Raw genomic sequence first — 27,098 nt, forward strand, 5'->3', positions numbered from 1 at the left:
ACAGAACTACAGTGATGTCTCACTAACTTTAAGTGGGCCCTTAGTGCTTCCTGGCAATTCTACTGTATTTCCCTAGTCCATTCATTCTCCATTCCTTCTAGATGGCTATTTTATACCTTTTCTTCTCCCATTCTCATACCAGATGTTGACACGGTTCCTACTTCAGAAAGAAAATAAAAGCAATTAGAAAAGAACTTCCACAAGCTCTCATTGCCATATATACCCAACTACCTAAGCCTCTGTACATACTGATCTAGCTTCTTTTCTGTTACTATAAACAGCCCCTACTCCTATTTAAGGCCAGCTTCTCCACTTGCATAAATAGATCCCTCTCCTTTGCCTGTTTCAGAACATCTCTCCAACAATTCTCTCCTCTCTCCTGCATCATCATACTTTCTATTTCTGCTGTACACAGTCCTATTTTTAAAAAAGAAAACAACATATCTCATTTATCTCTCTAGCTACTGCCCCATTTCTTTGCTTCTGTTCATAGCAAAACTCCTACAAAGTGTTGTCTCTATCAGCCTCCCATTCTCCTGTGAACCTGTTCCAATAGAACTTTTGTCTCTCTTATGCCAAAGAATTGTTCACATGGTACACCAGTGATCTTTAATAAACGTAAAGGGTAATTCTTAGTCCTCATCTTACTTGCCCTATTAGCATTTAACACAGTTGACCATTCTCTCCTTGAAATACTTTCTTCATTTGGCTTCTAGAGCACCACATTCTTATGAGTTACCTCCTACCACTTCTGTTTTCTGATCATTCCTCATCTCCCTGACCTCTTAATTTGTAGTGTTGCAGGGCTTAACCCTTAAACCTCTTCCCCACCAATCTACTCTCACTTCCTGATTTTTTTTGGGGGGGGCGCACCTCATGGCTTACAGAATCTTAGTTCTCTGACCAGGGATCGAACCCAGGCCCATGGCAGTCAAAGTGCCTAGTTCTAATCACTGGCATGCGAGAAATACTCAGTTGCTTCAGTCATGTCCGACTCTTTGAGACCCCACAAACTGTAGTCTGACAGGCTCCTCTGTCCATGGGATTCTCCAGGCAATACTGGAGTGTGTTGCCATGCCCTCCTCTAGGAGATCTTCCTGACCCAGGGATCGAACCCACATCTCCTGCACTGCAGGCAGATTCTTTACTGCTGAGCCACTGTGGAAGCCCCCTAACCACTGGACCACCAGGGAATTCCCAAGTCTTTGAAGATTTTATGCAGTCTCATCACTTTAAAGACCATCTGTATCAGCACTGTCCAACAGAACTTTCTGTGATGACAGAAATGTTCTATATCTGCTGTTTAATACAGTAGCCACTAACAACATGAGGCTATTGAGCACTGAAATGTGACTAGTATGGCTGAAGGGCTGAGTTTTAAACTAAATTTTAATTAATTTAAATGGTCACATGTAACTAGTGGCTACCACACTGGACAGCACAGATCTATAAGTGGATGACTCCCAAGTCTACAGACTTGTACAGCCACCTGCCTCCTTGATAGAACATTTACACAACATCTCCACTTGAATACCTAACAGGCACTCAAACTTAACATGTCAAAAACTGAACTCCTAATCACTTTTCCTCAACATTAACTCTCCTGCGATCTCCACCTTATTTAAATGGTAACTCCATCCTTCTAAATTAGTTAGGCTGCAAACTTTGGCCTAATTCTTGACTCCTGTTTCTCTCATACCCCATTTTCAATATGTGAGATCTGTCAGTCATCTCTCCTTTCAAGATACCTCTTGGGTTGTAAAGTAATTAGCCCCCAACTAAAATAAATAAATTTATTAAAAAAAAAAAAAAAAGCCAGTGCACAAGAACACAATGGAGATCTTTGAAAAAAAAAAAAAAAAGATACATCTTGGGGAATTCCCTGGCAGTTCAGTGGTTAGGAGTTCCATTGCAAGGGGCAGAGGTTTGATTCCTGGTGGAAGAACTAAGATCCCACAAGCCACATGGAATGGTCAAAAAAAAAAGGAGGTACATCCAGAATTTGACCACTTCTTACAACCTCTACTATTATTACATTGGTCCAAGCCATCATCTTTTACCTAGATTATGGCAACAGCCCACTAACTTATCCCCTTGCTTCTGTCCTTGGCCCTACCGACAGAAACAGTATATTTTTTTTTTTACCAGAGAAGCCCAAGTAATACTTTTTAAATATTAAGTCAGATTCTGTCACTCCTATGTTCAAAACTCTCCAACGGCTTCCCACCTCAGGGTAAAAACCAAAGTCCTTACAAAGTTCCCAATCATTTACTCTGTTCTAGCCACAGGGTTCCTCAAACTAGCCAAGCACACTCCTGAGTTAAGGCTTCTGTACTTAACATTCCTCCTACCTGGAATGCTTTTGTCACAGATATTCACATAACCTTCTCCCTCCCTCGCCTCAGGTTTTTGCTCAAGCAGCACCTTCTCAATGAGGCTTACCCTGATCAGCCTATATAAAATAGCATTCCCTATACCACTTGCTCTTCTTCACTTTCTCCATAGCACTATCCATCAGACAGACTCGATTTGCTTATTTATTTGTGCACTGTCTAGCGTTCTTCCACTAGGAATGTAAACTCCATGAGACAGGGTCTTTGTCTATTCTGCTCATTGCTGATTCTTTAGTATCTTGAACAGTGCTTATAAAACCTGTCAGATGAACGAAATCACTATGTGTCAGTGGGCTTGATACTATGAATTCATAGACAAATAATAAAGAAATCACAACTTAGCAGAATCAGGCAGGTAAATAAAGAATCATCATGCAGTGTGCCAGATTAAGTATAGTTATGACTAAAAAGGAAGAGCAAATATCTCTGCCTATGTATGTTAGTCAGTGGAGGCTTCACTAAAGAGAGATGTGAGCTGAGTCTTCAAAGATGAGAAAATAGTAAATAAAGTGATCTAAGAGGCATGAAATGACACAATGTATGGAGAAACTGTAAGTAGTTCCATACGAACGAAACACAGGGTACATGGGTGACAGTGGAAAAACACAAGACGGGTGGTACAGGGAGGCAGGAGACATATCATGGGGAATAGATCTTAAACAAAACTCAGAGAGACTGGACTTTGTCCTGTCAGAGATGGAGAGCCTGTAAAGCCAGGATCCTTAACAGATTTCCACAGAGGGGCTTAGGGATATATACAAATGTCCAAAACAGAAATTTTCTGAGTAGTGGACATAGCTTTTATCTCATTCCTCCAAAGGTTCATGACTCAAAAATAGGTTATATACCACTGCAATAAAAGGTATTAGTCAGAAAGTGATATAATCAGGTTTGAATGTTAGCAAAATTACTCAAATACAAATGGGTGGGGAGGTGCAAGTACACTTAGCTATGTGTATCTCGGTTTTGGTCAGATGGATAGACCAACAAGAAACTCGGGAAAGTGGCGTTGGCTGCAGATACGGATTTTAGAGTGGCAGTGGAAACCTTACAGGTAGTAGAATAAGCAATAAGCATGAACGAGATTATATAGAGAGAGTATGTAAAATCAGCAAAAGACAAAAGACCAAAACTCTGAGGACACCCAACATTTGAGAGCAGGAGAAAAGAGCAATCAGGTGAGGATTAAAAAGAACAGCCAAATTGGTGAGAGGAGACTCTAGAGAAAGCAGGGTCATGGAATCAAGGGAGAAAAAAATTTTAGGAAAGAAGAAATGGTCAACAATGTCAAATGCCTTAGCGAAGTCATACAGCAATGAAGACTGAAAACTGACCACTGGAGAGGGGACTAAACAAGGTCATCGGTGGACTTAAAATAGTTTCACTAGTATGGATGGGGCAGAAGCCAGACTGTGCAGTGAATTCAGCCAGCTTAGACTAGTCCTTCTAGAAGCTTGGATATTAATGAAAAGACAGACATATGGGACAAAAATCTAGATGGGAATACAGTGATTTTGATGGGAGAAATGTTTCTATGTTTAGGAGAAGGAGCTATGACAAAGAGTTGGGGGGAAAAAGAAGCAAGGGGATATAATATAACAGTGTGAGGTCCTTGAGGAATCAAGAGAGGGTGAGATCTGCAGCAAAGATGAGAGGATTCATTAGGCAAGAAGAGGCATACTTCTTTCTCTGAAAAAGGAAACATTCTGGGCAAAAAAAAAAAAAACCTGAAAGAACACATGTCTGAGAATCTTAAATTTCTGTGTGAAAAATAAGCCAGACAATTTGCTTAGAGATCTAGGGAGAAGGCCATAAGAGCTTGTGAAAGATATAAAAGGTCTAGAGCAGCTGTGGTGAGAAATAAAGACAGCTGAACTAAGACGGAAGATCAGCTAGAGCTAGGGTTTATCACCCTCTACTGTAATCAAGGAGTGAAGTTGAAAAACGTTCTTCAGCAATTCAGTGAAATAATTAGAAGGCCTGTGGGGAAACTGATTTACAAGAATGAAACCATGATGCCAATCTTTGTTTCTTATATAACAGTTCGATTTATAAGGTTAGATACCTGTTAATAACTGTCCCATAATTGGTACTACAAAGAAAATTAGCTTACTTGAGAACTGAGCATCAATAATCATGGAAGACGAAGTTGATGACTGTTCATTACTCTCATCTATTTGAACCAGGGATGCATTTTTAATATTATTTTCCTCTATCTTCCAGTTATTCTTGTGTAGCAAGCCTTCGATATTGGCGACTTTACAGTTAATGCCACAGCCTGGCACAACCTGGAAATCTATGCAGGTACCCAAGGTTTCAGTGTCCAGCTCCTAACAAATAGAAACAGAAGGATTTCCTCTGCTGTTCTAACAATCCAAGGTCATCATTAGCGAGATCAAAGATTACTGCTGGTTAATTCTAAATGTTTAGAATAAAACTGTCACTTATCATTGCCTATTAGACAGTGGGTTTTGATAAGGACAAAGGAACAGAGCACTGAGTATAATGTTCAAAGTTACAGGAGAACCTCATAATCCTTTTAAAAAACCCCACTCCATAAGATTTATACCATATTTAGGGAAAGAAAATGTGGAAGGTTTATGAATATTCTCTGTCCTTTCCAGTACAGAATTACAAGTTAAATATTTAATTCTATTGTCAAGTTAGATTTTCTATTCAGTACAGGGGAAAGGGTAACAAAGAACAGAGCCTTTAGTTACCAGAGGGCCTCTCTAGTATGATTCTGTGTCCTTAGTAAGCCAAAGAATTCTGGTGACCATCATTGTTTCCTGGCTCTTTATATCTCTGTCCTCTCTGTTGTTTGATTTGGGTGTATAGAAGCCAGGTCAGTAATAGTTAATAGGTAAAATGGAAAGAACAAATAAAGAAATGGAAACACCAATGGTGAAACTGCCACATTTTTTAACTGAAAAATTATGTGAGATAATTTACAAAGAAATTATACAAATCAATAAGAAAAGGTAAACAATCTTATGAAAAAAAATAGGCAACAGAGACAAGCAAACAGGGAATAGAAAGAAATGCAAATGGCCAATACGCATGTGGAAAGATACTCAACCTTATTCACAATGAAGACAATGCAAAGTAAACAGTCAACGAATAAATATTTTAACTTACTGAATTGGAAAAAATTAAGTGTTAGTGAGAATGTGGGGAAATGTCATTCAACTTCTGGTGAAAGTATAAACTGGTATACCTTTTTGTATGGGTGTTGATAACATTTGCCATTGAAGCACTGGTAACATTCATCAAAATGTAACTGCACCTATCCTTTGATCCAGCAATTACATTGATAGTCATTAAACATTAGAGATAAACTTGCAAAAGCTGACAAGGATGTTTAACTACAGGTTGTAAGAGCCAAAAAGCCAATCATACAGTGGCATATAATATAGCCATTAAAAACAATGAAGCAAATCTGTATGTCCTGATAAGGAAAAATCACTTAACACAAAATTTTTAAAAAATACCAAAGACTGGTCATTGTATTATCACCTTTCTATGTAAAGTTTAAAAATAACAAATGTTGGTATATACACTAAAAATGGTTAACAGATGCACACTTTTGTAAATATACTAAAAATTATTGACTTGTACACTTTACAAGGGTGAACTTTACAGTATGTGAATTTTATCTCAATAAAGCTGTTGTTCAAAAAGCCTGTTAACAGGTTAACACTTGCTAAACTTTGGAGAGAGGAATTACGGAAAAGGGAAGGGAATGAGGCTTTCCTTTTTCATTATGTAATGCTGAACTATCTAAATTTTCCTCGCATAAATATGTATTATTTCTATTTTACTTCTTAGTTGACTGAGGTTATCTGTGCAGTAGGGTTACAGTTAATTTTCATTTTCATCTTTATACTTTTCTGTATGAAGAAATTGAGACATACAAAATAAAATGAGAAAACACAAGTCTCTCTAATTTCATACCAACTATGTATGTAAATCATGAATAAACAAGGGAAAATTGTACCTGCTTGCAGTATTTGGTTATGGCTGCTCCCAGAGGGTGTTCACTGTTACTTTCAGCAGTTCCCACAATGGCCAGGATCTTATTGCGTGACATTCTGTTACTTTCCACTAGAACCTTTACTTGATTCACCACTGGGGTTCCATGGGTAATGGTTCCAGTTTTATCAAATACCACTACCTTTACCTACAAGAAAATCAAAATAGAATGCACTGTATGACTTGATAATTGTTAGTATCAGCATTCCAGAAATGAGAAAAAAGGTTTACTGTGACAAACACGTTACTATTTTGTTTCTTAATAAACTGACTTTGATTTAATTGGACTTAAGCGGTCTTTGGGAGACTAAAAAGAAGGGAGAGTAAAGAAAGAAATATCGTTAGTTACACCTAATAACCCTCCCTTGCAAAAGTTCAACATGCTGTGAACATGTGTTAAATAGCTAGAAGTACCCGTTAAGAGTTGACCGTTAATAGGTAACTTAGAGATGCCTCTAGTACCTCTAAGGAAAGAAAAAGACTTTCAATACTAATGAATTTTAGATCTGTAGGGGAAAAAAATCTGGGCAGTAGGTAAATAATTACAATTGAGTAATTAATTTGAAGTGTGCACCAGCTAAAACCTTCTGGGTTGCTTTGACTTTATTGAGTCTAGATGAGAAGCTTGGCCAGAGAATACAGCTCAGGAAACCAATGAGGGAAACTCATATCAGGCAGGAAGGAGGAATAATCTGGAATTAGAGAACATAGTTGCCTCACAGTAAACTCAGACAATGAATCTTGAGAAATGAATAGCTTGAGGAACCAAGATGAGAAGAGATCAGTTCAGTCACTCAGTCGTGTTCGAATTTTTGCAATCCCATGGATTGTAGCACGCCAGGCCTTCCTGTCCATCACCAACTCCTGGAGCTTACTCAAACTCATGTCCATTAAGTTGGTGATGCCATTCAACCATCTCATCCTCCGTCGTCCCCTTCTCCTCCTGCCTTCAATCTTTCCCAGCATCAGGGTCTTTTCAAAAGAGTCAGTTCTTTGCAACAAGTGGCCAAACTATTGGAGTTTCAGCTTCAGCATCACTCCTTCCAATGAACATTCAGGACTGATTTCCTTTAGGATTGACTGGTTTGATCCCCTTGCAGTCCAAGGGACTCTCAAGAGTCTTCTCTAACACCACAGGTCAAAAGCATCAATTCTTCGGTGCTCAGCTTTCTTTATACTCCAAATCTCATATCCCTACATGACCATTGGAAAAACCATAGCCTTGACTAGACGGACCTATGCTGGCAAAGTAATGTCTCTGCTTTTTAATATGCTGTCTAGGTTGGTCATAGCTTTTCTTCCAAGAAGCAAGCATCTTTTAATTTCATGGGTGCAGTCACCATCTGCAGTGATTTTGGAGTCCCCCAAAATAAAGTCTGTCACTGTTTCCACTGTTTCCCCATCTATTTGCCATGAAGTGATAGGACCAGATGTCATGATTTTAGTTTTCTGATGTTGAGATTTAAGCCAACTTTTCACTCTCCTCTTTCAACTTTCATCAAGAGGCTCTTTAGTTCTTCTTCATTTCTGCCATAAGGGTGGTGTCACCTGCATATCTGAGGTTACTGACATTTCTCCCAGCAATCTTGATTACAGCTTGTGCTTCATCCAGCCCAGCGTTTCTCAGGATGTACTCTGCATACAAGTTAAATAAGCAGGGTGACAATATACAGCCTTGACATACTCCTTTTCCTATTTGGAATCAGTCTGTTGTTCCATGTCCAGTTATAACTGTTGCTTCTTGACCTGCATACAGATTTCTTAGGAGGCAGGTCAGGTGTTCTGGTACTCCCATCTCTTTAAGAATATTCCACAGTTTGTTGTGATCCACACAGTCAAAGGCTTTGGCATAGTCAATAAAGCAAAAGTAGACTTTCTTTGGCAACTCTCTTACTTTTTCGATGATGCAATGGATGTTGGCACTTTGATCTCTGGTTCTTCTGCCTTTTCTAAATCCAGCTTGAGAATCTGGAAGTTCACGGTTCACGTACTGTTGAAGCCTGACTTGGAGAATTTTGAGCATTGCTTTGCTAGTGTGTGAGATGAGTGCAATTGTGCAGTAGTTTGAGCATTCTATGGTATTCCCTTTCTTTGGGATTGGAATGAAAACTGACCTTTTCCAGTCCTGTGGCCACTGCTGAGGTTTCCAAATTTGCTGGCATATTGAGTGCAGCACTTTCACAGCATCATCTTTTAGGATTTGAAATAGCTCAACAGGAATTCCATCACCTCCACTAGCTTTGTTCGTAGTGATGCTTCCTAAGGCCCACTTGACTTCACATTCCAAGATGTCTGGCTCTAGGTGAGTGATCACACCATTGTGATTATCTGGGTCATTAAGATCTTTTTTGTATAGTTCTTCTGTGCATTCCTGCCACCTCTTCTTAATATCTTCTGCTTCTGTTAGGTCCATACCGTTTCTGTCCTTTATTGTGCCCATCTTTGCATGAAATGTTCCCTTGGTATCTCTAATTTGCTTGAAGAGATCTCTAGTCTTTCCCATTCTATTGTTTTCCTCTATTTCTTTCCATTGATCACTGAGGAAGGCTTTCTTATCTCTCCTTGCTATTCTTTGGAACTCTGCATTCAAATGGGTATATCTTTCCTTTTTTCCTTTGCCTTTCGCTTCTCTTCTTTTCACAGCTATTTTTAAGGCCTTCTCAGACAACCAATTTGCTTTTTTGCCTTTTACTTGGGGATGGTCTTGATCACTGCTTCCTGTGCAATGTCATGAACCACCATCCGTAGTTCTTCAGGTACTCTATCAGATCTACTCCGTTGAATCTATTTGTCACTTCCACTGTATAATCGTAAGGGATTTGATTTAGGTCATACCTGAATGGTCTAGTGCTTTCCCTACTGTCTTCAATTTAAGTCTGAATTTGGCAATAAAGAGTTCATGATCTGAGCCACAGTCAGCTCCTGGTCTTGTTTTTGCTGACTGTATGGAGCTTCTCCATCTTTGGCTGCAAAGAATATAATCAATCTGATTTCGGTATTGAGTCTCTGGTGAGGCCCATGTGTAGAGTCTTCTCTTGTGTTGTTGCAAGAGGGTGTTTGCTATGACCAGTGCGTTCTCTTGGCAAAACTCTATTAGACTTTGCCCTGCTTCATTCTGTACTCCAAGGCCAATCTTGCTGGTTACTTGAAAAGAGATATGACAACTAAATACAAAGCATGATTCCAGACAAAAGAAAAAATAAATATAAAGGATTATGGAGACAAGTGAGGAAACTGGAATATGGATAACAGATTAGACAACAGTATTTTATCAGTATCAACTTCTTGATTTTGATCTTTGTACTATGTTTATGTAAGAGACTGTCCTTGTTCTTAGGAAAGGAGCCTGATATCTGCAGTAAAGGGTATGTGAGATTTCTTTATACTATTCTTGCAAATTTTATTTAAGTTTGAAATTATATCAAAATTTAAAATTACTATAAAAATTAGTAGCCTGTATTCACTGGCTAGATGAGATTCCAAATCTGTTCTAAGTTGTGTTCTGTGTTTAGTACATGCATGTGTATATAATTTATATCCTCATAATAAGAATATACTAGAAGGAATATGGTTTTAGTTGAAGTCAAGTGGCTTTGATTGAGATTGTAATGGAAATTCTAACATGAGAGAGATCAGGGACAGGATTATATATTCCTGAAATCATAGTTGCAAACTGTCAGCTGGTAGCAGGAAAGATGAAAGTAAGGGTAAGCACTATCAAATATTGAACAGCACAAACATAGAGTCACACACAAATAGGTGAGAAGCTTGATAGACTTGGGCAAATTGCCTGAGCAAATATCTATGATATCTTCCTGCCCTAAAGACCAGTCTAGAATGAGTTGGGAAAGGACTCTAGGTTTTCCACACGAGGGTATACTCTAAAGACAGTAGGTCTGGAGCAGAGATCTTATACTCTCTGCCAATTCAGAGCAGAACCAAAATAACACCTTTCCTTCCTCCACCCTCGGGACAATGCCAGAAGTTCAGCTTATGGGCAATGTAGAAATAATTTAAGACTCTGTTTTTCAGCAGGGGTGCTATTGCCAGTTTGGATGAGACATCTCTTAGTTCTAGGGACTATCTTACCTTATGAGCCATCTCCAATGGCTCACCACCTTTGATTAGTATGCCATTTTGAGCACCTACTCCTGTACCCACCATCACAGCAGTTGGAGTGGCCAGTCCCAGTGAACAGGGGCATGCAATGCACAGAACTGTGATAGAGGCTTGGAAAGCAAAGCGTATTATTGTTTCTGTTCGGGAGATACTTCTGTTGTAGCCCTTGAGAAGAAACATGAATTTTGATTACTGATTTAGAGCTGAATAAAACAAAAAGAACAAAGCTTAACTCTAAATAAAACCACAATTCTGGAGTAACACATGATTCTACTTAGCTATCAGCATATGTTTTAATTACTAGTAAGAAAACACTTGTTTTTTATGAATATAAGAAATTGTTGACATAACTGTAAACAAGTTACAGTTCTAAAATTCAAGATTTCAATTTTGCTGATTCCAGAGTTACACACTATGGAGTGAATATAAAAAACAAGAAAAGTAAGCTTCTTCACTCCCCATATTGAGAATAAGTGTTTTTATTAGGGACTTTCAGAAATAGCTGCAAACATGGGACCTAATTCTCAACAAATCTGACCCAAAACAAAAATAATTCTGTCCTTCTGTATACTAAGACCATAAAACTGTCTTTCACAGTTTAAAAAAAATCACTCAGTTTGCAAAGGTTGCTTAATTACATCTCAATAAAATTATTTTGGACAAAGCAATGTTAATGAGTGTATCTGGTAGTATAGCTGTTACTGACATTGAGTATTTGCTTCCATGAGTAAAAATGATTGATAGTATTACGAGAAATCTCCTAAGACCTTCTGAACTCATGAGAAAAATTCCTGAAGGAGACACATTCCAAAATACTTCCCAGCAATCCTCTTGTTCAGTGAGTATTTAACCAATGGGTGGTGGTTTTGTTGCTATATCATGTCCAACTTTTGCGACCCCATGGACAGAGGAGCCTGACAGGCTACAGTCCATGGGATTCTCCAGGCAAGAATACTGGAGTAGGTTGCCATTTCCTTCTCCAATTTAACCAATATGAATCATTTCAAGAAACTTTTTAATATTATACTAATGATCACATCATAGAATAGATGTTCTGATTCTACCTGTTCTTTAATTGAAGGGACAAACACTATGAAACAATGAATATATAGCATGGCATTTTTAAAAGAAAAAAATACAACAAAGATCTTCTTAGTAATAATGGTTTTACAGTGCTGTATTCTTACTAAGTTCTCAAATACTTAAACTAAGTGATGATCTAAGAGTTATACAGAGAGAGAACTGGAAGGGATTTTCATAGACATCTAAGCTTATGGTTTCATATATGTCTTAAATGTATACACTATTTCCAATCCTGAAATTTAGGTATTATTATCACTATGTTACAGATGACAAAACTGAAAATAAGAGAAGTTAAGTGAATTAAAGGTTATATCTCTAACATGAGGCACAGTCCAGGTTTCAGTTCAGTTCAGTTCAGTTCAGTTCAGTCGCTCAGTCGTGTCCGACTCTTTGCGACCCCATGAATTGCAGCACGCCAGGCCTCTCTGTCCATCACCAACTCCTGGAGTCTACCCAAACCCATGTCCATCGAGTCAGTGATGCCATCCAACCATCTCATCCAGGTTTACTATACCAATTTATGACACCATACCACAGAGACTATCATAGACTTTGAGAGAAGCAGACATTAATATTACCTTGTATTTATAAAGAGTTCAATAAATTACAAAGAGTTTCTAATATATCATCTTATTTAACTTTCATGACAACAGCAAGTTATGTTGGATGAATATTATTAAAATCTCACTTGAGGAAACTGAAGCTCAAAGAGAAATTAAATTGCCCTCAGATCACACTGATTGTGACAGAGCTGAGATTTCAAGGTTTTCCTCAATACATCCATAGTGCTTTGTGAAAGCAAAATCATGCTAGGATTGAGACTATGTATAAAATGTGAAAGGTCAGTATAGGCATCAACTGAGTTCAGTCACTCAGTTGTGTCCGACTCTTTACAATCCCATGGACTGCAGCATGCCAGGCTTCCCTGTCCATCATCATCTCCCGGGGCTTGCTCAAACTCATGTCCATTGAGTTGGTGATGCCATCCAACCATCTCATCCTCTGTCGTCCCCTTCTCCTCCTGCCTTCAAACTTTTCCAGCATCAGGGTCTTTTCTAATGAGTCATTTCTTTGCATCAGGTGGCCAAAGTATTGGAGCTTCAGCTTCAACATCAGTCCTTCCAATGAATATTCAGGACTGATTTCCTTTAGGATGGACTGGTTTGATCTCCTTGCAGTCCAAGGGACTCTCAAGAGTCTTCTCCAACACCACAGTTCAAAAGCACCAGTTCTTCAGCACTCAGCTTTCTTTATGGTCCAACTCTCACATACATACATGACTACTGGAAAAACCACAGCTTTGATTAGACAGACCTTTGTTGGCAAAGTAATGTCTCTGCTTTTTAATATGCTGTCTAGGTTGGTCATAGCTTTTCTTCCAAGGAGCAAGCGTCTTTTAATTTCATGGCTGCAGTCACCATCTGCAGTGATTTTGGAGCCCAAGAAAAGAAAGTCTGTCACTGTTTCCACTGTTTCCCCATCTATTTGCTATGAAGTGATGGGACCGGATGCCACGATCTTCACTTTTTGAATGTTGAGTTTTAAAGCCAGCTTTTTCCACTATCCTCTTTCACTTTCATCAAGAGGCTCTTTAGTTCTTCTTTGCTCTCTGTCATAAGGGTGGTGTTATCTGCCTATCTGAGGTTATTGATAGTGATATCAATAACCTCATTATAGGCATACCTCAGAGATATTGTGGGTTCAGTTTCGGACCACGAAAATAAAGTGAGTCACAAGAATTTTTTATTTCCCAAAGAAGGTAAAAGTTATGTTTATACTATACTATACACTGTGTGTGTGTGTTAGCTGCTCAGTCATGCCTGACTCTGTGATCCCATGAGAGTAGCTCACCAGGCTCTTCTGTCCATGGAATTCTCCAGGCAAGAATACTGTAGTGGGTTGCCATTCCCTTCTCCAGGGGATCTTCCTTACCCAGGGATCAAACCCAGGTCTCCTGCATTTCAGGCAGATTCTTTACCAACTGAGCCACCAGGGAAGCCCATACTGTACACTATACTGTGGTCTATTAAGTAGGAAATATCATTATCTCTAAAGAAATACATCTGGTGGTGGTTTAGTCGCTAAGTCGTGTCCGACTCTTACGACCCCATAGACTGTAGCCCACCAGGCTCCTGTGTCTATAGTATTTTCCAGGCAAGAATGCTGGAATGGGTTGCCATTTCCTTCTCCAAGGGATCTTCCTGACCCAGGGATTGAACCCAGGTCTCCTGCACTGCAGACAGTTTCTTTACCAACTGAGCTACCAGGGAAGCCCAAAAAAGGCCAAAGAAATATGTATATACCTTATTTAAAAGTAATGCTGTTGTAAAAATGGCATCAATAGACTTGTTCAACACAGATTGACACAAACCTTCAATTTGTAAAAAACACAATATCTGCAAAGCTCAATAAAGCAAAATGCACTAAAACAAGGTGTGCCTGTACTTGCTTTTGGAAAATCACAAGTTATAATGAAAAAAATCTTTCAAAAAGGAAATCTTTTATGTCTACAGAAATGCAAATGTTATTCTTATCACCTTCTCACTCCAGTCTGTTAAAGATACCAGTAATTACTAAAGTTATTTCCAAATTAATTACTTATGCAAAAGATTCGCAAACTGTCTTATATATGATAAAGAGATGTTTATAAGTCACTCACGGGAAAGTAGGTTTCCACGATTTCAAAATTCAGAAATCCAATTATAATCCAAACCAAAAGGGTAGCAATGGAAATAACAACAATAAAAGGAACAAAGTAGCCACTGAGTTTGTCTGCAAACTGCTGGATTGGAGCCTAGAATTAAAAAATAATAATAATGATATGTATGTGAAAGTCTCTTGTTTTGATAATGAATACAGAGTATATGTAGTATTGAGCAGAAATATTTTAATAAACTTCATATTAATACAACTGGAATTAAACAAAGGAACCTATCAAAACTTGACCAAGATTTATACTGAGTGGGCTTTAATGAAAATACTTTCTGTTTCTAGGAAGTTAAGTTACCTTTGATGTTTGTGCCTCCTCTACAAGTTTGACAATTTGAGAAAGGGTTGTGTCTGCTCCAACATGGGTTGCACGGATAAGGAGTGACCCGTTTTGGTTAATGGAACCAGCAATCACTGTGCTTCCAGATTTCTTTGCCACAGGCATTGCCTCTCCTATGTAAGGAAAAAAGATAGATTTAGGGAGCATAAGTAAATACTATCTTGAAATACACCATTATTTGTTAATTATCAAAAAAACATCTAGAAAGGAGATTCTTTCTTCATGCAACAGAATCTGGACAAACACCTAGGTTAAAATTGCCTGACTTTTTCCTTATGCCAGTTCTGGGCCAAATCCCAGGGATATATATCTTAAACTGGAAAAATCTAACGTGCTAACTCTTTTGGTAGGTACTTTTGGAACTCCACACTAGTCTTAGGTCATTGGTTCTCAACCTGTTCCCAAAGAGCATTTATAAATGTAAGAGAGTTCTTGTCTGTAATAACTACAGATGGGGCACAGGGTATTGCTACTCCAACTTAGTGGGTCAGGATCAATTCTAAATGTACCATAATGTACAGGATAGTCAGACAGAATTAAGAACTGTCCCATCCAAATGAGCAATAGCACCCCTACTGAGAAACGAAGAATCCTAAATTATTTTCACACGCAGTTCATAAGCTGAGCCTCTTCTGGTACTATGATAAGGACTGAGGTAGGAAAGGTGTTAGTTTGGTTCTAATTTGAATTGGCCTTAGTTATCTAAGATCTCTAAAACTACTCCAGGTCTATTCTCTTTAGAGCTGACCCTGATGTTGAAAACCTGGAGTCCAATCCCAGCTAACGCTAGATGGGTCTTTCGGGCAGGAACTCAGGAAAATTTGCCAAAGTCTATTGGGCTCTACAGCAGGATATAACAACTTCTTCTGGTTATACATTCTAGTAATTAACAATCCTCAGTGAAAAAGAGCCTTCAGTAGCATAAGTAAAATCACAAAGTAAATCTGCAGAAATTGATTTAATAATTATGCTTATTTTTTATTCAGTCCACAGTTTCTATAAAAAGCTCTTCACCTTTCATGCCTATTTTTAATTAATACTTTGGATTCACTTCACCTTCATGTCATGATCCTCTGAAAGAACATACCTGTGATGAGGGACTCATCTACCATAGAATGTCCTTCAATAACACGTCCATCCACTGGAAATTTGCCTCCTGGTACCACTTTAATAATGTCTCCACGTTGTACAAGTTCCACATCCACTTGCTCTTCACTACATATGAGTTACAATAAAAAGCACTATGAAAATCTGCTTCTCCCTCTGATCTTTCCATGCAAGCTTTACAGTTCACATCATGCTTGTGGCCCCATAACTGCTACCAATGGAAATTAGAACCAACACTTAAGTTAGGAACTACAATGTCAGTCAGTCCTTTTAATTGTTGGGGAATAGCTCAGTACCTGGCACAAAGTGGCACTCTAAATATTTGTTGAATAGTCAGTGAACAAATACATGAAAGCTTTAGAAATAATGTAATAGGTTTTATTTAACAAAACAGCTTATTTACACAATTTTATAAGGACAGAAACGAGAAATACAAAAGAATGAAATCTAATCAAGTCTTTAGCTCTAACTTTCAGTTTACAGGTAATATAGGAGTTATAGAACAAGTTAAATGATTCCAGAAGGAAACAGAGACAGACTTGGACTGTGGGATATTTTCAGGGACAACTGACAGATGTTTCTTTAGCAAGTTAAATGTATGGAGAGAGGGAGAAGCAGCAAGAAATGAGGGAGGGAGAACTGGAGGGAGTTGTTGTTCTAGATTAAAACAAACATGTCAGGAGAAAGACAAATACTGTATGATGTGTGTGCATGTGTGTAAGTGTTCAGTTGTGTTCGATTCTTTGTGACCCCATGGCCTGTAGCTTGCCAGGCTCCTCTGTGCACGGGATTCTCTGGGCAAGAATACTGGAGTAGGTAGCCATTTCCTTCTCCAGGGGATCTTCCTGACCCAGGGATCGAACCCACATTTCCTGTACTGGCTGTGCTGTGCTTATTCACTCAGTCGTGCCCAACTCCCTGTGATCTTTACCACTGCACCACAAGTTCTTATACAGTATGGTATCACTTATTATATATGTGGAATCTAAAAGATACAACAAACTAGTGAATATAACAAAAAAGAATCAGATTCACGGATACAGAGAACAAACTAGGGGTTATCAGTGGGGAGAGGGAAGGGTGAAGAGCAACACAGGTAAGGGATTAAGAGGTACAAACCGTTAGGGACAAAAAAACCTACAAGTATATATTGTTCAACATGTGGAATATAGCCACTATTTTATAATAACTACAAATGGGGTATATAATCTTTTAAATTGTGAATCACTATTGCAACACATAATATCATACATCAACTATAACTCAATTAAAAATAAAAAACTACATGTTAGTCAAATGCAATAACACATGGACTTTGAATTCCATATTAAACAAAGAAACTCAAAACATTTTGGAGACAACAGGAGAAATGTTAATAAGGACTGTGTATCAGACCATATTAAAGAATCATTGTTCATTTTCTTAGATGCAATATGGTATTATAATTATATAAGAATATGTCTTTTTTTAAAGATACAACAGGAATATTGGCAGTAAAACCGTATGACTGGGATTTACTTTAAAATTCTACTACAACAAAAGAAAGATCATACAGATGAAGTAAAGTGTGGCAAAATGTGAATAATTGTTAAATCTTGGAGAAAGATTATGTAGGTTTATTATACCCTTCTCTGGTGTGTGCTCAGTCATGTTCGACTCTTTGCGACCCCATGGACTGTAGCCCACCAGGCTACTCTGTCCATGGAATTTTCCAGGCAAGAATAGTGGAGTGGGTTGCCATTTTCTACTCCAGCGGACCTTCCCAACCCAGGGATAGAACCCATGTCTCCTTTATTGCAGGCAGATTCTTTACCACTGAGCCACCAGTGAAGCCCCACCCTTCTCTCTACTTCTGTGTATGTTCAATATCTTTCCTAAAAGTTAAAAAAGAGGAGGAATAATGAAGGTAAATACCTCAAGAGGATATTATCAGAGTCAAGAGTTACAATAGTTGCTTCTGTAGCTTGCAGTGAAATTAGTTTGGCAAGAGCCTCTGATGTTTTGCCCTATAAATTAAAACACACCTGTTAACAATGCCAAGGAAGAAAAAGTCTTATGTAAAATAAAGACATAATCTTTAACATTTACCTAAGAGACCACTTTAGGAATGTTAATTAGTTCATATCAGAAGATGTCTGACTTCGAAAATAAAAAGTACACAAAATATAAAATATATTATTAGGTATAATTAATAAAAAATAGCGTAAATTCATAAGAAAAACATCAGAACCCAATAGGTACAAAGGCAAAGGACATAAATAAGCAATTCATTTAAGAAGAAATATAATACCTGATGTGTAGAATAATGTTTATTCCTGATACTAATAGAAGAAATAAAAACTAGAGCAACTCTATGATACAATTTAATACCTACTAACTTGGCAAAAATTTAGATAGGAATCAGTGCTGATGAAGTTGTAGTAAAACTACTTAAATACTCCTGATGGCAAAAATTGTTAAGGTTAATAGAATGAGCCATAGAAAAATTTATGTCTTTTAACCATATCTTTTGTAATTTATCCTAAGATATTAATTCAACAGAAATAACTATTAAACATAAATATGTTTAACAGGATTATCTAAAATTAAACACTGGAAACAATCTAATTTAGAACAAAAGCAGAATGGTTTAGTAAATTATAGCACAAAGACTTGAGAGAATATTATTTAGAAACACTGAATAATTATCTAGACTGCAAAAATGGAGGAAAAACTTTAAAATGTTAAGGGTACAAAGTGGTATATATACTGTATTTGCCACTCTGTAAAATATAAATGAATATGGAATAGGATTGGAAAGTTATTTCCATTATAGCATGGGACTGTGGGTGAATTTTTTTTCCATCATTATTTTAAATCTTGTGGTCACATGAATTTTTCCATTAATAATGTGATGTAAATAAAATGTGCTTGTGTTGTGCTTGTGTTTAGTTTGCTCAATCGTGTCCAACTCTTTTGACCCTTTGGACTGTAGTCCATCAGGCTCTTCTGTCCATGGGATTTCCCAGGCAATAATACTGGAGTAGGTTGATGTGCCCTCCTGCAGGGGATCTTCCTGACCCAGGGATCAAACCATTGGCAGGCAGATTCTTTACCACTGACCCACCAGGAAGTCCTCCAAAGGAATACTTAACCTAAAATACTGATAAAATAAGAATATTTCTTTTAGTACATGGTTAATTACATAAATCAATGTATATTTCCAATAATTGGTCTAGAAAATATTATCGTCATTTATCTACCCAAGATTTTTAACAAATGTCACCCTTTTTTACTTTACCTTTGCTACATGTTCCAGCCATCGGCCTAGTGCAATAAACACAAACAGCATAGGAGGTGTGTCAAAGAAAGTAACAGGGTTCACTTTGGCTCTCTCATACATTGCAACCAGAAGAATAACCAAAGAGTAAGCAAATGCAATGGTGGTTGCCAGTACAATCAATACATCCATATTTGCAGTTTTATGCTTCAGTGCTTTGTAGGCCTGAATATAGAAGTGCCAGCCTCCAAAAAACTGTAATACAGAAACAGTGATCAGTGCTTTTTTAAAAAAAGCTGAAATTCACGTTTATACCTCAATAACTAAGATAAAGTATCAATGTTAACTTCCTTCGGCTTTTATCTAATTCATAAACAACTAAGGAGAATTTTTTTTTTTAGCCACATCACGTAGCTTGTGGGAACCTTAGTTCCCCCATCAGGGATCGAACCTAGGCCATGGGGAAATTCCCGCAGAGCTTTTTTAAAGCTGAAACAAAAGTGTTTGTAGTTAAGCAGATACATGTGTGTAGGGACTCAAATTGCTGTAAAGCTCTTGGCAGCCATCCTCTAAGATTCAATGAATATTCCATAATATAAAGAAAGTCAAGTGATTCTTGGATTTTTCTTTTGACGCTAGCAAAAACAAGAACTAGGGAAAGAATTACATTCTTTGACAATGATTTTTTATATAAAACTTGCCTTCTTCTTTTCAAAATTCACCCTGAATGGTACATCACAAGCTACTGGATCTGTCCACTGTTTTCATTAGAATACACAACTGAAAAGCTTATTTTTCATTAGTTAGAGAAACATACTAGGATGTTTTAAAAATCATTATTGCTTTTTATGAGGATCAGAAAAAGGAATAAATCTATTAGAAGTGTTCCACAGGAAAAATTTATCTGAAAAGAAGGGTTGAAAACATACAGAGAATAATGAACTTAAGTGCCACGGAGAAATAATAAAAATAATATCACTATTATGATTATTTAATAGAACATATAATAAATATGTTAAAATAAAATATATAATATAAAATAATTCTAATGAAAATATAAAGAAATAAAATAACATATTTATTATTATAATAACTTTAAATATGAAGTTGTACAGAGTGGCAGATATGAATGCCAAATTCATATCTAAATATGAATTGAACTCTTATTATTTGCTCTGTCATTAAACAATATCCTTTAGGGATTAAAATGAAATTCATTATCTACTTTAATCACTCAGTTTAAAATTATTTTTGTAAAGCATCCAGCATAAAATGATCGTACTTCTGGCCAGTATTCATCATACAATTGAAAATAGCCTCACCTACTAGTTTTGACTATTTTCCATTATTAACAAATATATTTGCTAACATTTCACTTGCCTGTACAGGAACACACAATAAAAAAGACAGCAAATTCATAATGGACAATCCTGGCAGGATCTGGCGCTCCAGGAACATAGAAGAATGAATGCTGATCATTTCTTCTTGGCTCATGTTCTGATTACGCTGAAGACTTGCAAGATGGTGGTCCATAACCATCATATATATCATCAGTCCCATTACAGGTATACAGAAAAACAGGCTCACAAGAAAGGCCCGTCGCCATCTAGTATAGAAAAGAAAGATCATTTGAGTAAACACCTAATAGTTAAAGATTCTGTGTACCACAGCGAAATATAACTTGTGACCAATTCCCATCCAGTGTAAGGATGCTATTGAAAAAATAACTGACATGCTAACAGTATGTTAAATTTGTAAACATAAATCAAAATCTGTTCTTTACTGACACTCCAAAAGTACTTACTGTCTTATTTCTCGTTTATGGTCTAGGTGGCTTGCTGACCGGTCCTTCTTGACCAAAGAAGCTTCAAAACCCAAGCTCTAAGGAAATTCATGAGAAAACAATTATTTCTCTGAATGTATAAACATTATGTACAGAAATTTTAAGCTGTGGTATTGTCATTAAGAATAATTAAACTGCAAATCACTATGAGGAATATAAAGATGAAGATGTGCTTCCTTCTCTTGCATGCTCAGTCGTGTCTGACTGTTGACGCCTCAGACTGTAGCCACCAGCCTCCTCTGTCCATGGAATTCTCCAGGCCAGAATATTGGAGTGGGTTGCCATTTCCTTCTCCATTCCTTCTCTTAATTATCCGTGTTTCTAATCTTTCATCAAAGAAATAAATGTTTCCTCAATTCTAGTTAATATCTATCCTACTATTTTCAAACTATTGATTTAATTCAAGTGTAGTTGTCCTCAGTAGAGGTTCTTCTATTAAGGAGTAAACTAAAGCCTCCAATAAGTAACTTTGGAAAAAATCAGAAATCTATTACTTGGTTAAGCTGACAGACTGTATGATGATCTAATAACAACAGAATTCAGCAGTAAAATCATAAATCTTGCACTTGGACAAGCATCTACTAGTACTGATGTATATTAATCAGTTTTTTTTTTTTACTTTTAGTTTTGACATCTATCTATCCATCCATGCATCCCCGAGAGCACAGAAAACTGAATGATAGGCCATAAAAGTTAGCACCATGCTAAATATATTATTCAAGGCTTTGCATATGTAGTCTTTACTCTTGTTCTAGCAGGAATAAATAACAAGAATGAAAATTCTTCTCAATAAAACAAAGCACTGAAAGAAAATTATACCTAAATAAGATTCATATGAACATAGACAGTAACATACACTATATTTTCAGCTGCTAGGAAAAATGCTGCCTTCTTATATTTCTTGACAGTGTAGCACAGAGAAAGGAGCAAGCATGAACACCGGAGTCAGGAAGATTAGGCTCAAATCCCTGGCATGACACTTACTAGCTTATGTGACTTTGGGGAAGTAACTTAACATCTCATAACCTGAGTTTCCTCACCTACAAAATGAAGACGACAGTATTGTTGTGAGAATTAAATCAAGAGTTGAAGCTTTGCAATTTGCATAACTGGCACAGAGAAGACACTCGATAAAGCTAGTTTCACAAATATGTTAATGGTACTACTGTCTACATTAACAGGATCTTATCTAAATGATTAATATGCTTTTTAGGTCATTAGAACAACAATGCTACACCACACTGAAACAATACACACTATACTTCACATGTATTACCATTTACGAGTCACTGAAGAATACAGGATGAATGTGTCACAATGAAAAAGGTTTGGTCTTTTATATTTCTTACTTTAACTAAGGTATCATTTGCTTTGACCTAACAAACAATATAGCATCTAGCAGGATGTTTCACTTTTGTAATGATTAATATGAATTTTACTCAGAAGAAATTATACTTTACTTATATTTTCTAAACATTTTAAATGACCTGAGGTTCTACTTCAAGTCCGATCCTGATTAATGGGCTGTTATAATAAGTCCACTGAAGTATAGTGACTTTTCATTGGCTGAGTTGTGACATCACGTTGGTTGTGCTGGTGCCAATCAAGGAGAAAAACATCTTTCTTCCTCATGCTGGCAGTGGGTAAAATAGGGTCATTTCCAGCCAGAGATGCAAAACATGTGTCTTCCTGTTGAGATTTGTATTGACATGGAGTGGTATATGTGTGAAGCTTCTCATTCTGGCTTCCCAACTCTAATATAGTTCCCTTTTATTAATTTTGACACTCAGCTGCCTTCTCAGAGTACACTGAAGGAATTTTTTTAAATAAAGAAACAATTTCTTTGCAAAAAAAAAAAAAAATACTACCAATGTGCCTTTAGCTAATTCTTCCTGACAAAGTCCAAAAAATAAAAAACAAAACAGTAACACATGCTTATTAAATTTTGAGACAATGATTACCTATAAACAAAGGAATCAGATGTTTTTCATCGTTTCTTTCTGATACAAACCAGAAGTGATCTGAGGGAGTGCTGACTAGTAGGTAAGAACATGGAACTGTAAAGTCTTGGCACTTACTTCAATTGTATGAATAATATCTCTGGGACCAATAATTTCTGGATCATATTTAATATGTGCTTTGTTGGTTGCCAGGGCCACAGAGCAGTAGAAGATCCCTCTGTGTTTTGTGAGGGTAGACTCTATTTTATGGACACAGGAGGCACATGTCATTCCTCTCACCTGTTAAAGACAAAGGCTTTGTTATTCAGAAATGCACTTATTTCCCTCCATTAAACATGCTATTACTTTAAACTAAAAGAACTCCTGTAACATTGTATTAACACACAAAATCTTACTTCACTATTAATATGTTTTGGATACGACCATTAGATCACTGTTTTTATATCACATTGAACAGAGATATGGTCCCAGCTACAAAAAGTTAAGGGCTTCCCAGGTGGCGCTGGTGGTAAAAGAACCTGGCTGCAAATGCAGGAGACGAAAAAGATGCAGGATTGATCCCTGGGTTGAGACGATCCCCTGGAAAAGGAAATGGCACCTCACTCCAGTATTCTTGCCTGGAGAATCCCATGGACACAGAAGCCGGGTGGGCTACAGTCCATGGGGTCGCAGAGAGTCAGACATGACTGAAATGACTTAGCTAGCAACAGGTTAAACAGAAGAGGATCTCATTAAAAGTCTCCCTCTTCCTGTTACACTCAGTGATAGAGGATTTGACAACTATCACTCTTTCCTGTATTCAGTGCCTTGTTTCCCTCTAAACTTTTCTCACCCTGCTCAGTTCAGCTCAATTCAGTGACTCAGTCATGTCCAACTATTTGAGACCCCATGGATTGCAGCACGCCAGGCTTCCCCGTCCATCACCATCTCCCAGAGCTTACTCAAACTCATATCCATCGAGTTGGTGATGCCATCCAACCATCTCATCCTCTATCATCCCCTTTTCCTCCTGCCTTCAATCTTCCCCGCCATCAGGGTCTTTTCAAATGAGTCAGTTCTTCCCATCAGGTAGCCAAAGAATTGGAGTTTCAGCTTCAGCATCAGTTCTTGCAATGAATATTTAGAACTGATTTCCTTTAGAAGGACTGGCTGGATCTCCCTGCAGTCCAAGGGACTCTCAAGAGTCTTCTCCAACACCACAGTTCAAAAGCATCAATTCTTTAGTGCTCAGCTTTCTCTATAGTCCAACTCTCACATCCATACATGATTACTGGAAAAACCATAGCTTTGACTGGACGGACCTTTGTTGGCAAAATAATGTATCTACTTTTTAATATGCTGTCTAGGTTTGCCATAGCTTTTCTTCCAAGAAGCAAGCATCTTTTAATTTCATGGCTGCAGTCACCATCTGCAGTGACTTTGGAGCCCCTCAAAATAAAGTCTCTCACTATTTCCATTGCTCCCCCATCTATTTGCCCTGAAGTGATGGGACCAGATGCCATGATCTTAGTTTTCTGAACGTTGAGTTTTAAGCCAACTTTTTCACTCTACACTTTCACTTTCATCAAGAGGCTCTTAAGTTCTTCTTCACTTTCTGCCATAAGGGTGGTGTCACCTGCATATCTGAAGTTATTGATATTTCCCCAATCTTGATTCCAGCTTATGCTTCATCCAGCCCAGCATTTCTGATGATGTACTCTGCATATAAGTTAAATAAGCAGGGTGACAATATACAGCCTTGATGTACCCCTTTCCCTATTTGGAACCAGTCTGTTGTTCCATGTCCAGTTCTAACTGTTGCTTCCTGACCTACATACAGATTTCTCAGGAGGAAGGTCAGGTGTTCTGGTACTCCCATCTCTTTAAGAATTTTCCACAGTTTGTTGTGGTCCACACAGTCAAAGGCTTTGGAGTACTCAATAAAGCAGAAGTAGATGTTTTTCTGTAATTCTCTTGCTTTTTTGATGATCCAACAAATGTTGGCAATTTGATCTCTGGTTTCTCTGTCTGTTCTAAATCCAGCTTGAACATCTGGAAGTTCACGGTTCACATACTGTTGAAGCCTGACTTGGAGAATTTTGAGCATTACTTTGCTAGCGTGTGAGATGAGTGCAATTGGACTGTAGTTTGAACATTCTTTGCATTGCCTTTCTTTGAGATTGGAATGAAAACTGACCTTTTCCAGTCCTGTGGCCACTGCTGAGGTTTCCAAATTTGCTGGCATATTGAGTGTAGCACTTTCACAGTATCATCTTTAAGGATTTGAAATAGCTCACCTGGAATTCCATCACCGTCACTAGCTTTGTTCATAGTGATGCTTCCTAAGGCCCCTTGGCTTCACATTCCAGGATGTCTGGCTCTAGGTGAGTGATCATACCGTAATGAATATCTGGGTCGTGAAGATCTTTTTTGTATAGTTCTTCTGTATATTCCTGCCACCTCTTAATATCTTCTGCTTCTGTTAGGTCCATACCATTTCTGTCCTTTATTGTGCCCATCTTTGCATGAAATGTTCCCCTGGTATCTCTAATTTTCTTGAAGAGATCTCTAGTCTTTCACATTCTATTGTTTTCCTCTATTTCTTTGCATTGATTGCTGAGGAAGGCTTTCCTATCTCTCCCTGCTATTCTTTGGAACCCTGCATTCAAATGAGTATATCTTTCCTTTTCTCCTTCTTTTCACAGCTATTTGTAAGGCCTCCGCAGACAGCCATTTTTCCTTTTGGTATTTCTTTTTCTTGGGGATGGTCTTGATCCTTGTCTCCTCTACAATGTCAACAAACCTCTGTCCATAGTTCTTCAGGCACTCTATCAGATCTAATTTCTTGAATCTGTTTGTCACTTCCACTGTAAGGGATCTGATTTAGGTCATACCTGAATGGTCTAGTGGTTTTCCCTACTTTCTTCAATTTAAGTCTGAATTTGGCAATAAGGAGTTCATGATTTGAGCCACAGTCTGCTCCCAGTCTTGTTTTTGGTGACTATATAGAGCTTCTCCATCTTTCTGCAAAGAATGTAATCAATCTGATTTTGGTATTGATCATCTGGTGATGCCCATGTGCAGAGTCTTCTCTTGTGTTGTCAGAAGAGGGTGTTTGCTATGACCAGTGTGTTCTCTTGGCAAAACTCTATTAGCCTTTGCCCTGCTCCATTTTGTACTCAAAGGCCAAATTTGTCTGTTACTCCAGGTATCTCTTGACTTCCTACTTTTGCATTCCAGTCCCCTATAATGAAAAGGACATCCTTTTTTTTGGTGTTAGTTCTACAAAGTCTTGTAGGTCATCACAGAACTGTTCAACTACAGCTTCTTCAGCATTAGCGGTTGGGGCATAGACTTGGATTACTGTGATATAGAATTGTTTACCTTGGAAATGAACAGAGTTCATTCTATAATTTTTGAGATTGCATCCAAGTACTGCATTTCCCTGGTGGCTCAGAGGGTAAAGTATCTGCCTGCAATGTGGGAGACCCGGGTTTGATCCCTGGGTCAGGAAGATCCCCTGGAGAAGGAAGTGGCAACCCACTCCAGTATTCTTGCCTGGAGAATCCCATGGACGGAGGGGCCTGGTAGGCTACAGTCTATGGGGTCACAAAGAGTCGGACATGACTGAGCGACTTCACTTTATTTTCTTTCACTGCATTTCGGACTCTTTTGTTGACTATGAGCGCTAGTCCATTTATTCTAAGGGATTCTTGCCCATAGTAGTAGATATAACGGCCATCTGAGTTATATTCACCCATTTTAGTCCATTTTAGTTCGCTGATTCCTAAAATGTCGATGTTCACTCTTGTCATCTCTTGTTTGACCACTTCCAATTTACCTTGATTCATGGACCTTACATTCCAGGTTCCTATACAATATTGTTCTTTACAGCATCGGAATTTACTTCCATCACCAGTCACAATCACAACTGGGTGTTATTTTTGCTTTGGCTCTGTCTCTTCATTCTTTCTGGAGTTATTTCTCCACTGTTCTCCAGTAGCATATTGGGTACCTACTGGACTGGGAAGTTCATCTTTCTGTTTTCTATCCTTTTGCCTTTTCATACTGTTCGTGGGGTTCTCAAGGCAACAATCCTGAATCAGTTTGCCATTTCCTTCTCCAGTGGACCACCCTGCTAAAGCATATGTATGCATGTAGATATGTATGTATATATATATGTATATATATTCATATATATCCTTTAGTATTACTTCTAGTGAAGGTTAATAAATGGCAAAAGTGTTCTACCTTTGTCCAAAAATGTATTTTG

The 27,098-nt window shown here is 37.8% G+C and overlaps 1 protein-coding gene across 9 annotated transcripts in view; it reads right to left on the reverse strand.

The window, feature by feature from the left end:
- The window catches only part of ATP7A (ATPase copper transporting alpha), a 149,007-nt gene that overhangs the window by 10,776 nt on the left and 111,133 nt on the right, over window positions 1–27,098 (reverse strand). For 6 of the 9 annotated variants that reach the window (XM_081563559.1, XM_081563555.1, XM_081563558.1 and 3 more), the window contains 11 exons: window positions 22,964–23,125; window positions 20,847–20,923; window positions 20,423–20,648; window positions 19,064–19,297; window positions 17,698–17,789; window positions 15,764–15,891; window positions 14,635–14,789; window positions 14,287–14,421; window positions 10,515–10,709; window positions 6,391–6,573; window positions 4,507–4,723 (listed from right to left, as the gene is read on the reverse strand). In XM_081563559.1, the coding sequence (XP_081419685.1) occupies window positions 4,507–4,723; window positions 6,391–6,573; window positions 10,515–10,709; window positions 14,287–14,421; window positions 14,635–14,789; window positions 15,764–15,891; window positions 17,698–17,789; window positions 19,064–19,297; window positions 20,423–20,648; window positions 20,847–20,923; window positions 22,964–23,125 (1,804 nt within the window). The remainder of the gene's footprint in view (window positions 1–4,506; window positions 4,724–6,390; window positions 6,574–10,514; window positions 10,710–14,286; window positions 14,422–14,634; window positions 14,790–15,763; window positions 15,892–17,697; window positions 17,790–19,063; window positions 19,298–20,422; window positions 20,649–20,846; window positions 20,924–22,963; window positions 23,126–27,098) is intronic. The other 3 variants (XM_081563562.1, XM_081563561.1, XM_081563563.1) reach the window with 3 other exon arrangements.

The sequence above is a fragment of the Giraffa tippelskirchi genome, chromosome X (genome assembly GCF_054371585.1).
Source record: "Giraffa tippelskirchi isolate mGirTip1 chromosome X, T2T-mGirTip1v1.2.pri, whole genome shotgun sequence".
NCBI classification, from domain to species: domain Eukaryota; kingdom Metazoa; phylum Chordata; class Mammalia; order Artiodactyla; family Giraffidae; genus Giraffa; species Giraffa tippelskirchi.